General features: G+C 44.7%; 1 protein-coding gene across 1 annotated transcript in view; it reads right to left on the bottom strand.

Moving 5' to 3' along the window:
- CNTN1 (contactin 1) overlaps positions 1 to 14,418 on the bottom strand; it is a gene marked incomplete at both ends in the record, with an annotated part of 255,936 nt that overhangs the window by 122,998 nt on the left and 118,520 nt on the right. Inside the window, one exon of the mRNA XM_081330364.1 lies at positions 13,615 to 13,790. Coding sequence (XP_081186490.1) covers positions 13,615 to 13,790 — 176 coding nt within the window. The remainder of the gene's footprint in view (positions 1 to 13,614; positions 13,791 to 14,418) is intronic.

The raw sequence follows: 14,418 nt of genomic DNA, 5'->3' as shown, positions 1-14,418 counted from the left end.
GTTTCTTGCCCTGCCCTCTGGTGCTTTGGATAATAATTTGACTCCCTCTTATTTGTGGCAGCCCCTCAAATACTGGAATACTGCTATCATGTCACTCCTATTTCTTCTTTTCTTTAGACTAGCCAAACCCAAGTCCTGCATATGTTTTAGACTTCAGGCCTTTGATCATCTTAGTTGCTCTTCGCTGAACTTTTTGCAAAGTCTCAACATCTTTTTTGTAGTACAGTGCCAAAATTGGTTGCAGTATTCCAGGTGTGGTCTCACTAGGGCTTTATAAAGCAGTACTAATATTTTATGTGATCTTGATTCTATGCCAGGATTGTATTAGCTTTTTTGGTTGCTGCTACACACTGCTGGGTCATAGTCAAATGATCGTCCACTAGGACTCCAAGGTCCCTCTCACAAGTTGCTGTTTTTGAGCCAGGTCTCACCCAATCTGTACTTAAACCTTTGATTTTTCCTGCCTAAATGTAAATTGCTTTTCTTCACATTAAAACTCATTTTGTTGGATAGGGCCCATTGTTCAAGTTTGTCAAGATCTTTTTGAATCCTGAGCTTGTTTTCTAGGGTGTTGGCTATTCCTGCCAGTTTAGTGTCATCTGCAAATTTGATGAGTTCCCATTCTATTCCCTCATCTAAGTCATTAATGAAGATATTGAAGAGTACTGGGCCTAAGACGGAGCCTTGTGGTACCTCACTGCTTATGTTTCTCCATGTGGTTGTAGTACCATTGAGGACTACTCACTGTGTATAGTTTGTCAGCCAGCTACAGATCCATCTGATGATGTTATTGTCTAGCCCACTTTTTTCTAGCTTACTAAGAAGCAGGTTGTGGTCTACTTTGTCAAATGCTTTACTAAAGTCTAAGTATACTATGTCCACAGCATTTCGCTACTAATTTGTTCACTTTATCAAAGAATGAAATAAAATTGACTTGGCATGATCTGTTTTTAACACCCGGGCTGGCTACCAGTTATAACTTTGTTTGCTTCTAGTTTTTCGCAGATCTGTTTTTTGATTATCTTTTCGAAGATCTTCCCAGATATTGATGTTAGACTGATTGGTCTATAGTTTCCTGGATCTGTTTTTTCCCCCCTTTCTTAAAGATGGGAACCACATCGACCCTTTTCCAATCCTCAAGTACTTCCCCAGTGCTCCAGGAGTTTTGAAAGATATCGTGCAATGGTTCTGAGATAACATCTGACAGCTCCTTCAGAACTCTGGGATGTAATCTGTCATGTCCTGGTGATTTATATTCAAGATCGGATAGGTGTTCTCTTACCATTTTTTTTCTTATTTTAATTAGTGGACCTGCTGGATGAACATACAAGTTGCGCGGGCTGATGGTAAACCATGACATGGGATGAAATGCGCCATCTTGGTCAGCATGTCCACCACCACGAACACCATCGTGAAACCAGAAGACGGGGGTAAATCCGTCAGAAAGTCCATGGACACAGGCCCCTAGGGTCTTTTGGGTGTCAGCAAGGGCTGCAGTAATCCGGGTGGGGCCCCCGTCGCTGACTTGGCCTGCCTACAGGACATGACATAGGACATGACATACAGGACATGACATAGGCCTGGATGTCGTATTGGACTCGGGGCCAGCAGAAGGTACAGGACACCAAGTTCAGAGACTTGAACAGGCCAAAATGCCCCGCCGCCGAATTATTGTGACACTGACTGAGGATGAGTCCCCTGAGTGGCTCTCCTGGAACATAAAACCGGTCATGATAGAATAAAAGTGCATCCGTGACCATCCATGGGGACTCTGGCCCCACCTCCTCCTTCTGCTGAGCCACCCACACATCCTGCTGCTGGGCCTCCCAAATCTGGGCCCGTATATTTATCGACTCCTGCACCATAACAAAAGACTCGATGGGGAGCACTGTCTCTGCTCGGGATTATTTGGGCTTCCTGGACAGAGGATCCGCTCTTTGGTTGCGACTGCTGGGTGACATGGAAATTGACATGGAAATTGAACCTCGCAAAGAAAAGAGACCACCGAATCTGGCGTTGGTTCAATTTCTGAGCGGTCTGCAGGCTTTCCAAATTCTTATGGTCCGTCCAGACCTCAATTTGATGCTGCGCCCCTTCCAGATGATGCCTCCAAGCCCCAAACGCCACCTTGATGGTCAGCAGCTCCTTCTCCCAGATGGTATAGTTGCACTCCGACGGACTCAGTTTCTGCGAATTGTACGTGCAAGGGAAGAGGGTACCACCAGGCGTCATTGCCTGGAGTAACACCGCCTCAATGGCAATGTTGGAGGCATCCGCCTCCACGACAAATGGTCGTTGCGGGTCAGGATGCTTCAAGATGGGCTGCTTCATGAAGGCTTCCTTCAAAGCTTGGAAAGCCCATTGTTCTGGAGCATCCCACTGAACATGGGGGTTGCCAACTCTGCAAAGACTCAACCTTACTCAGCTCCATGGCGATGCCCTCAGGAGAAATGCAGTGACCCAGAAAATCGATGGTCACCTGGTAGAACTGGCACTTCTCCAATTTGGCTTACAGCCAATGTTCTCAGAGTCGCTGCAGGACCTAATGGAGATGCTGATGGTGCACCTCTCACGATGGGGAGTAGATCAGGATGTTGTCCAAGTAGATCACGACAAACTGATCTAACAAGTCCCAGAAAATATTGTTCATAAAATGCTGGAACATGGCAGGGGTGTTGGTCAGGCCAAACGGCATCACCGTGTACTCAAAGTGTCCATATCGAGTACCAAATGCCGTCTTCCACTCATCACCCGACTGAACTCTGACAAGGTTGTAAGCTCCACGCAAGTCCAGTTTCATGAAGATCTGTGCATCCTGGAGTCATTTCAAGAGTTCAGGGATGAGGGGCAGCAGGTATTGATTGCACACCATGATGGCGTTTTAATAGCAGCAAAGCTGCAGTTCGCCTGACTTCTTTTTGACAAAGAGCACGGGTGCAGACACTGGCAAGGACAAGGGCCGGATGAAACCCTGAGCCAAATTCTGTTAAGAAAGTCCCACAATGCAGCCAACTCGGGGTCCAACATGGAATACAAATGCCCCACTGGGAGAGGTGCGTCAGGGACTAAATCAATGGGGCAGTCATAGGGCCTATGCGGGGGTAATTGATCCACCTCCGTCTCGCTGAACACATCAGCATAATCAATCAGTTCGGAAGCCAAGGAAACCCCTGGGGAACCCTCCACCTGGCCGGCACAGATATGGCGGGTGTGGTCCATGCACTGTAAGCTTGGGAAGGTGACCAAGTTCTGTGACTAATAGATCTGTGGGTCATGCATCTGGAGCCACACCACTCCCAAGACCACGGGGAAATGCAGATCTGAGGTGTTATAGAACTGGATGGCCTCCTCATGGGAACTGATGGCCATACATAATGGTTGCATGGCGGCCTTAATTGGCCCAGACAGGAGCACTTGACCATTGATAGTTTCCACTAACATGGGCAGTTCCACCGGGCACTGGGGAACAGCTCATTTGGCCACAAATGCTGAGTCCATAAAATCTGTGGTGGCCCTGGAGTCAATTAAGGCATGGACTGGAATCCCCTTTGGCTATCCAGGGAGGATCAGATGTGCTTCCAATATCAGATGCTATGGAGGTCCACAGGCAGCATCAGAAAGACGTTGCTCGGTGTTGTGGGATCCCCGACGTAACACACCTTTTAGATCGGTCTCGGAGCATTTCCCGACAGAGGAGTAGGGGGCTTTCTCGGGGCAGACTCGGTCACTGACGCCCGTCATCACTTCTTTGGGCAGAAGGCAGCCAAATGCCCAGGGTCCCCACAGTAAAAAAACAACCTCCCCAAACATCGCCTGTTCATTTCTGCCACCAATAGATGAGGCCTGGCAGCACCTAGCTCCATTGGCTCCTCCCTCTGAACCTGGGGTCTCATGCACAAGAGGGGCCACAGAGGTCTCTGGGGTGGCACGGCGACTCCTTCGCTGCTGCAGCCGAGCGTCGATCTGCAGACAGAGATGGATCAGCCCATTGAGGTCTGAGGGAATATCAACATTGGCCAGCTCATCCAACATCTCCTCCGACAATCCATCCTGGAAAGCGTCCACAAGCGCAGCCTCATTCCAGGCTGAATCCTGGCTAAGCAGCCAAAAATTGCTGACATAGCCTGTAGGGGGCGTTGGCCTTGCCTCAGAGCTTTCAGGCGTCGGGTAGCAGTCTGTGTCTTTATGGGGTCCTCATATATCAGACGCATATGATTACAAAACTGCACAAAGTTGTCCAACAATTGACTAGGTTGGGCTAGCAGGGGTGTGCCCCAACGAGCTGCAGCACCAGAGAGAAGGCTTAACACAAACCCCACCTTATCCCAGTCAGTGGGGAAATCAGCTGCTCTCACGCTGATATACAAATGGCATTGTCCCAGAAAAGCAGGAAACATATCTGGATTGCCATCAAATTTGTCTGGCATCGCAACGTGGCATTTTCTCCTGGGTGGTGGTGATGATGGTGGTGGTAGTGCAGCAGCAGCAGGGACCTGTGCCTGTAATTGAACCACCTGAGCTGCCAACAAAGTGAGCTGCTGGGAGAGCTGGGCATTCTCAGCACGTAACTGCTCCATAATAGTAAGGGATGGAAGGCTGAAGGCAAACTGTTCTGTTCCAGCCTACAATCGGCCCTGTTTGTACACACAAAAGGGACAACCCCTTTTTCCTTTTAACAATCAATAGGCTGGAAAAAACCCAACCCAAATTTATTTACAGTTCCAAGTAATAAAGTCTTTCAAACAAAAAGTAGCAGAATATTTTCTTCAACCAAAAATACATGATTCAAAACATCCAAAAAGAGTCAAACAAGAATCAAACAGATTAGGAAGAGCAGACCAGGATTCTCTTTGAATGTTTCCGAATGGTTGCCTTCAGCAACTAGCACCACCCACACCTTCCCCTTTATTGTCTGTCCCAAGGCATGGCTTCTCAATGCCTTCTCCTCCTTTCACTGAGTTGCCTCATAGATTTTCTTTGCTCTGCTGTGCTGGATTGCCTTCTGCTTCTAGCATCTCTGAACAGATTCAGCTGTGACTCCTCTGAGTCTGACACCTCTTCCTCACACAGCTGAGCCTCATGAGGAACGCGATTGGAGGGGCCAGGCTGAGAGTCCTGCAGTGCATCAGAGCCTCCCTCCGACACTGAAGGCTCTCCAAACCCCTCCTCCTCCTCCTCAGATTCCTCAGACTCAGCTGCTGGGAGCACAGGCTGACACTGAAGCACAACAGGCTGGTAAAGGCAGTGGTGGTCCGGCATTGTTTCCCCCCCTCATGTGTGTGTGTGTGTCCGACCAGCGGGGAACAGCTGGTAGAGGCCGCGGCAGTCCGGCATTTGCATCTTTCTCTGTGTCAAGCCCAGTGGGCCCAACACACAGACAGGAGTGGGGGAAAATGCTGGACTGCTGCCTCCCTACCAGCCGTTCTCCACGGGTCCGACATACACACACACAAGGGGGGGAAACAACGCCGGACCGCCGCCTCCCTAACAGCCATTCCCCATGGGTCCAACACACACACACACAGGAGGGGGGAAACAATGCCGGACCGCTGCCTCCCTACCAGCCATTCCCCGTGGGTCCGACACACACACACAGGAGGGGGGGAAACAATGCCGGACTGCCACCACCTCTACCAGCCATGCCCCGCAGGTCCAACACACGCACACAGGAGGGGGGGAAACAATGCCGGACTGCCACTGCCTCTACCAGACATGCCCTGCAGGTCTGACACACACACACAGGAGGGGGGAAACAACGCCGGACTGCCGCCGCCTCTACCAGCCATTCCCCGCGGGTCCAACACACACACAAATGAGGGGGGAAAACAAGGCCACATCACCACCTCCCTACCAGCCGTTCCCCACAGGTCTGACACACACACACAAACACACATGGGAGAAACAACACCAGACTGCCGCTGCCTCTACCAGCCATTCCCCGTGGGTCCGACACACACGTGCAGTCTGAAAAAGAAAAGAGGTTTGTGGGCAGCCCCACAAACCAAAGAACTTCATCCAATCAATTCAAACTTCACACTTTTTTTTCCCATGAGAAGTTTGAATTGATTGGTTGAACTTGAACTTTTTTATCCCCACTTTTTTTTCTGGACTGCACATGGCGGAGGAAGACTGGGAGCCACAGGAGATGGCTGAAAGAGCCGCATGCGGCTCCAGAGGCGCAGGTTGCCGACCCGTGACCTAAGGGGAGAAATTGATTGCTCAGTTTTAATGGGGCTGCTTCTGGTTGGGTTAGATTGGGCAGTAGGGGTTTGATAGATGTATGCTGCTTCTTTCTTTGAGTATTGTGTTTCCTTCTATGTGTGATATACGTCCATTTATCTTCCTCCAAGGGTTTATCAGTAGGGTCAAATCCTCTGGGAGTTATTCGTTCTTTATTCAGTTCGGTTTGGGTATAACTTTCTTGTGTAGGTTGCAGTTTGGCTAGAGTTGCCTCTAAGTCCCTTACTTCTTCTTTCTAGTTTACATTTAATGCATGTACATATAATGCATGGGTGTTCTTTGGGCGTAAGCACATACATGGAACATGTATTGCATACCACAATAGTATCAGTTACCTGCTCCATGAGTTTATTGTTTGAAAATCCCTCTTTTTTGTTGGTGGATGTGCTTTGCTGTTAACCTTGTTTCTACCTTCTCTGCTCTAAGTAATTATGCCTTTTTCTGACCTATGTTTTGCAGATCACAATAGCATCAGTTTCTTTTTCTATGAGTCTGCTGTGTGTTTGCCATTCGTAGTCCCCAGTCTTCTGGTCTGCTGCCATTCACAGTCCCTGGTGTACTGGTGTTCTGCCCTTTGCAGTCCCCAATCTACTGGTATGCTGTTCTTCACAGTACCTGGTCTACTGGTCTGCTGCCATTCACAGTACCCGGTCTACTGGTCTGCCGCCATTCGCAGTACCCGGTCTACTGGTCTGCTGCCATTTGCAGTACCTGGTCTACTGCTGTGCTACCCTTCACAGTATCTGGTCTACTGGTGTGCTGCCCTTTGCAGTCCCCAGTCTACTGGTCGGCTGTTCTTCACAGTATCTGGTCTGCTGGTCTGCTGCCGTTCACTTTACCTGGTCTACTGGTCTGTTGGCATTCACACTACTTGGTCTACTGCCATTTGCACTCCCAGTCTACTGGTCTGCTGTGCTGCAATGTTCCACAACCCCCACCAACAGTTCCACAGCCACATGGCTCTCATTTGCTAGTCCATCGGGCTGGATGGATGGTCCACAGTAAACTCTCCTCTCCTCTCCCTGGCTGTCTCCTTCCTGCTCTACTATATCACTGGCTCACCTCTTTCTCCTCTCTTTCTTCCTTGCTTTTATAGTCTAGCTTCCTGTCTATTAAAATCACCCATAATACAGATGTTCTCACAATGTATCACCCGTAGTGTATTATATAATTTCCTATAGAACTGTTCTTGCCCCCCATTTGGTGCATAGATTCCTACTAATATTATCTGTTTTTGGTTAATTGTCATCTCCACTACCAAAATCCTACCTTTTGTATCTTTATAAATTTGCTTGGCTAAGATTGACTCTCTGATATATATCACTACTCCTCTTTTTTTATGCTGTGATAAAGATGCAAACACCTTCCCCATTTTAGGGCATTCCAACACCTGTCTATGTGAGTCTCTTGGATAACTATAACATCTAAATTACTTCTGATCAATTTATTAAAAGTTTTTTTTCTTTTTTTGAGGAGAGTTTAAGCCATTAATATTCAAAGATAGGATTTGGAGTTCTCCCATCATGTTTCTACTTATATCTAGTTTTTATACCCCTAGTTATTCTAGTCTCCCTTGGCTCCTCTCTCAGCTCTTGTTGTTTCCTTTCATAGTTTACTGTTTCCTCTCTCTTCTCGCTTCTCGTTTTTCCCTGTTGTCCCTCCTCTTTTGCTCTAGCCAACCTTGACTCCCTCACTTCTTCAACATTTCTCTCTAGTTCTTCTTCACTGCTAAAGTTTTGCTTATAAAACTCCTCCACCTTATCTGGACTATCTATTCTAATCTTCTTGTCCTGCCACAAAATCAGTATACCCTCTGGAATCAACCATCGAAAGTTAACATTATGTCTAGTCAATTGCGTTGTCAAGAAGTGGTAGGGTCTTCGTAGATCCCTAACTCTTTTCAGCACCTGCTTTAGGACAATCAGCTGTTTCCCCCTACATTCTAATGGCTCATCTCTCGCTCTGTGGAGAATCTCATCCCTAATCAACTTTTTAACGAACCTAACATAAATCTCTTTAGGCAGGTTATGTCATCTTGCGTACTTTGTATGGATCTGATAGACCTCATCCATTTCACTCAGCATTACTTCTTTCCCTATTCCCAGAGCTTTTGCTAGTAAGTTCGCCATCATTTCTAATAAATCCTCTCCCCTTTCCTCTCTAATATTCTGAAACCGTAGGTATCGGTCAGCTTTTTCAGATTCTAAGGTGATGACTGTTGTTTCTAGTTCTTTATTCGCTCTGGTTAGCTTCTCATTTATTTCTTCTACTCTTTTTTCTTCCTTTTCCATCCTTTCCTCCATCTGCTGTTGGAATAATTCCAGTCTTCCATCCATTGTTGTTGTTAGTTGCGAAGTCGTGTCCGACCCATCGCGACCCTATGGACAGCGTTCCTCCTTCCTGTCCTCTACCATCTTCTGGAGTCCATTTAAGCTCACACCTACTGCTTCAGTAACTCCATCCAGCCACCTCATTCTCTGTCGTCCCCTCCTTCTCTTGCCCTCAATCTTTCCCAGCATTAGGCTCTTCTCCAGTGAGTCCTTCCTTCTCATTAGGTGGCCAAAGTATTTGAGTTTTAGCTTCAGGATCTGGCCTTCTAAAGAGCAGTCAAGTGTTGTGATTCAGGGTCAGCCTGTGGGTTCGGCAGTTGGGTCGGACGACTCAGAGGAGGAGGGGGGTGTTGAAGACCTTGCTGAGGGGGTTGAAGATCTTGCTGATTATAGCCCTCAGCCAGGCCCCTCCCACTTGGTCACCACGGAGACCCAGCTGTGTGAGCCTGACAGTGTGGATGAAGATGACCCACAGCTGGCCCTGTTCAAGGACGCCCGACGCAGGAGGCAGTCAATTAGGAGTAAACAGAGGAAGGCAATGGGGCTTCTCGGAAGGAGGCAGAGAGAAGCCACGCCCTGAACTCTATATAAGGGGAATGTCTGGGAGGGCTGGTTTGCTGAAGGCAACCGCTCGGATGGTTCATGTTTCTTAAAGCTCCTGTTTCTTGGTTCGTGTCTTGTTTGTTTTTGTAGCTATAAATTTGGCAGGCGTAATTCCAGCCTCTTGCCGGTTGTAAAGGGGTTGTCCCTGCCTTTTCTGCAGGGCCGGTAGCAGGCTGGTACAGAACATCAGGGTTGATCTCCTCTAGGACTGACCGGTTTGATCACCTTGCAGTCCAAGGGACTCGCAGGAGTCTTCTCCAGCACCAGAGTTCAAAGGCCTCAATTCTTTGGCGCTCAGCCTTTTTTATGGTCCAGCTTTCACTGCCATACATTGCAACTGGGAAGACCATAGCCTTGACTATACGCACTTTTGTTGACAGGGTGATGTCTCTGCTTTTTAGTGTGCTGTCTAGATTTGCCATGGCTTTCCTCCCGAGGAGCAAGCGTCTTTTAATTTCTTGGCTACAGTCCCCATCTGCAGTGATCTTGGAGCCCAGGAAAATAAAATCTGTCACTACCTCCATTTCTTCCCCATCTAATTGCCAGGAATTGAGAGGGCCGGATGCCATGATCTTGGTTTTCTTAATGTTTGGTTTCAACCCAACTTTTGCACTCTCCTTCTTCACCCGCAACAAGAGACTCTTCAGTTCCTCTTCACTTTCTGCCATTAGAGTGGTGTCATTTGCATATCTTAGGTTGTTGATATTTCTTCCGGCAATCTTAATTCCAACTTTTGATTCATCTAGCCCTGCCTTTCTCATGATGTGCTCTGCATATAAGTTAAATAGGCAAGGCAACAGTATATAGCCTTGAAGGACTCCTTTCCCAATTTTGAACCAATCAGTGGTTCCGTGTCCAGTTCTCACTGTTGCTTCTTGGCCCGCATATAGGTTTCTCAAGAGACAAATAAGATGATCTGGTACACCCATCTCTTTAAGGACTTGCCACACTTTGTTATGATCCACACAATCAAAGGCTTTAGCATAGTCAATGAAGCAGAAGTAGATGTTTTTCTGGAACCATGATCCAGCGTATGTTGTAGATGTTTTTCTTTCTCCATGATCCAGCGTATGTTGGCAATTTGATCTCTAGTTCCTCTGCCTCTTCGAAATCCTGCCTGTACTTCTGGTAGTTCTCGATCCACATACTGCTGAAGTCTAGCTTGTAGGATTTTAAGCATAACTTTACTAGCATGAGAAATAAGTGCAACGGTGCGATAGTTTGAACATTCTTTGGCACTGCCTTTCTTTGGAATTGGAATGTAAACTGATCTTTTCCAATCCTGTGGCCACTGTTGAGTTTTCCAAATTTGCTGGCAAATTGAGTGTAGCACTTTTACTGCATTGTCTTTTAAGATTTTGAATAGCTCAGCTGGAATACTGTCACCTCCACTAGCTTTGTTGTTGCTCAGCTTTTCTAAGGCCCACTTCACTTCACATTCTAGGATGTCTGGCTCGAGGTCAGTGACCACCTCATTGTGATTATCACGGATGTTAAGCTCATTCTTGTATAGTTCTTCTGTGTAATTTTGCCATCTCTTCTTAATCTCTTGCATCTCTTGCATTACTTGCATCCATTCTTTGAGATCGCTTGTGTCGTTCCTCACCTCTCCAATCTCTTTCCTCAACTCCTCATGATTTCTAGCCATGGACTCCTGCATCATTTGTAACATGGCCTGTAGGTCTTTAAATGAATTAGACCTTTCTCTTTGCAGAAGCTCATCAATTGATTTTTGACTCGATGGACTTGAGGTAGCTGAGGCAATCTGTGCCCCCTTCTTCGCTGTCCCTACCTTGAATAGGTTCAGAATACTCATCATTCTGAATAATTCTTTAAACCAACGCACCCCTCCCTTTATTCCTTTACTATATCTCTCCCTATTTCTATCAATAGAATAACCTACTTAGCTTAATTATACCTAAAATAACAATAGTAATAACAATATAAATAGCAATATAAGATAGGTAATTAATAGCAGTAAATAGAATATCTATAATTTTAAATATTAATTTCTGAGCACAAATTCACTGTTTCTTAATTATAATAGCAATAACATATACAAGTACACAGCCTAAACTATATGAACCACAGCCACAATTAGATCTTATCTATTACTCCAAACAGTCTTTTGTATCCAAAGACTATCGATAATCCCACAAAGAAGAAAAGAAAGACTTCCAAGGAGATGTGTCCAATGTCAATAAGTTCCAAGGAAAGGAGAAAAAGAAAAAAGAAAAATTCCTATTTTAGCCACTAGATGTCCCTCTTGCTCTTTTTTTAACTTCAGCTCCACATACAGAATGCGCTGTCACTTTCAAAATGTCACTTTCAAAAATTCAGCTCGTTCTTCCAGATCACCTTCTCTTTCTCCCTTCTACTGCCAATTTGATCTCATATAGTCCTCAAAGCTCTCCAGTGTAGGTTCCCTTCTCATTATCGCTGTTCTTTCCCTGCTAGCGCGTCTCTATCTCATTCCAAATTCAATTTCGGGACTTTTTGTATTTTTTTCCCCAAAAAAGCCTTTCTCGCTGCTTTCGCAGGTGGGGGGGATGGAAAAAAAACTCCCCCCCTTTTTTCATGGGATCCTCCTGACCTGTGCTACCTGGGGAAAACTTCCAAAGGACTCTTCCTTTCCAGTTTCGTGCCGTTCCTCCATCAGAACCAATTCTTGACCAGTTCCAGTCACCTGTTGTTCAGCTACTTCACCGCCTGCGTTGTCCCTCTGTCAAGCCTCTATGTTGGCCATTGAAGACCATCTTCTTCCTCGCTTGGTCTGCCAGGCTCTTCCCTCCTGTCGCGCTCCGGTCGCCACCTGGATTCGCACTGCAGGTCATCCTTCCTTCTTGGCTCCCCTCCAAGAACCGTGGCTCCGAAAAGCCAGCCCAAGTGGCTGGTAAAGTGGTTGTGTATTTTGGCCAGCTGTTTAACACAACCTGTCAGCTTGACAGCTGGCCCCTCCCCCACAGCTGCCCCCCAGTCTTTTTTATTTTTCTGACTTATCTTTCCCTCTCCACCTCTCTTCCTACTGTTTTAGTTTAAGATAACTTAGTTTAATAACATAGGGAAGATGTGCTGTGTGAGCACACGTTCACACGCAATAACACACAGTATGTTCTATGTTATATTTATTTTCCTGTCTTGGGAAATTCTACTTCTTATCATAAGTCCAGCAGACATGTTGCTAAAAAAAATCCCCCTTGAAATTCCATCACAATAAATTTGCCTGCCCCAGGTCTAAGCCCAGGTTCAAATCTGCACTGGAACCACTGTGCAGATAGAATTAATATTTTAATGCTCATTTCCAAAAATGGACTCCCTCCCTGTGATCACTGTAGTCAAGAAAAATGCTTCAACTGGTCTACCTTTCTTTAACTGTTAAGTTAAATGGGGAAGTGATTTTGCAAAAAAAGAGAAGTGGTTGAAAAGAAAGGATACCTTCTATGTATAGTCCTGAAAATAGCACTTTTTATTTAATATAATATATAGCTTGATTCTCAATTAATTTATGCTATTTATATATGCTAGTTCCACAGTCTCCCAGTGGTTTATATGAACACACATAGAATCGATTATCACTAAAAACACATCAAAGAATCCAGGCTACAAGTAAGCAACATTTACATTTAAATCTTTAATATAATTCATAGAATTATCTCTTTAAAACTGTGAGGCACTCCCTTTTGACTCTGAAGAATTGTTAGGGAGGAGGTCATCCATATTTCTGGAGACACAGTAATCCACAGGGTGGGGAGTGTCTAAACAAGAAACTCTGCTTGCCCACCCATTCTTATGCATTTGTGAGGGGAATTTTAATATCTTGGCTTGAAATAAACAAACTAGATGAGGCAGTTCTGTTCGAAAGACCCAGTCATAGAGTACTCAAAGCAGTATTATGAGAGGTTCTTTAGTAGCCATGGAAATGCAAGAAATGGATGCTTTAAGGTTTTGCCTAAAAAAAATGCCAGATACTATAAATGCAATAAATAAATAGTATATGTGGTCTGACACTGAACACAGTAAGCTGGATTCATCATAGTAAGGCTTATTTATATCAATGATTCATTCTGTGACCTAAGTGCAGTCTTTTTGTTTTTAGTTACAAGAAGAACTTCAAAAGAAGTCATTGCTATGGATAAACAACATTCTATATTGCCTGAAGTCAGGACATGAAAATACGCAACTTTTGGAATAACTTGTTTTGATGCTGGAGTGCTACTAAGGAATTTACAAATAATGAGTTTATAGGAGGTTATAACACTGTGGTTCATGAGATAGTAACTTTTTCTTCTAGACAGTAACTTTCCTTTCTTCTGCAGTAAACTGTAATATGGGGGAAAAGAAACACTTCATAATAATTATTCCCTTTTTTCCTTTCCCCAAAATACCAAGAAAAAATAATCCAAATGTAAATATGTCAACAGAAAAATATGAGGCAACTCACCATGATAGATCTTTCATAATAATCATTCTCTTTATCAACATCTACTGGATATCCATTTAAGAGCCAAATAAAAGTCAGGTCTAAAGAAGGATCATGGGATGCAAGACATTGCATGGTAGCATTCAATCCAACAATGACATCAACATTAGTTGGTGCTAAAGTAATCCTTGTTGCAGCTTTGCAGTTAACAGAAAAAAAAATGTGGTTATATATTAGCAAATCATTAAATATACAACAATTGAAGCTCTGATGTACTTAAAACCTGAAAAATATACAACTTTACTATGGATGACTATGTATTTCAATAGCAAAAGAGATATAAGTAAAAAGATTTTTAAAATTTGTGGGTTTTTTGGTAGGTCTTTCTTTTCATACTTTGCAAATTCTGGTAGTTTTCATTTTTTGAAAAAAGGTAGAAATTATTTTTACTTAGCTTTTAAGGGATAATATTTACAGTTCTAGGCCAATCTTAGGATCAAAAGTGAAAATTTACTGTGACAACCTATGTGAAAAAATTATTCATAAGAGAGCTATTTGGGGACCCACCCAAATAATATACCCTATTTGTATCCTATTAATGAGAGAATGATCCAGCGGTGGAAGTATCATGTGAATTTACCATGCAATTACCAATTCCTTGTCAGGAATTCTTTTAGAATAATGTCCCAGATCACAACTGAGACTAGTAGCAGCAAATACAAGCAGCAGATATTTAAAATTTTGCAAGAGGTTACTTCTAGAAATTTAATCTTCATGGGGACTTTAATAAAGTGTGGGAGAAAATTTGCATTTGTGTCAACAGAG

Source organism: Vipera berus (assembly GCF_964194415.1).
Source record: "Vipera berus genome assembly, chromosome: 6".
NCBI lineage: Eukaryota > Metazoa > Chordata > Lepidosauria > Squamata > Viperidae > Vipera > Vipera berus.
Note: the sequence above shows the minus strand (reverse complement) of the source record. Positions and strands in the feature narration are given on the sequence as shown.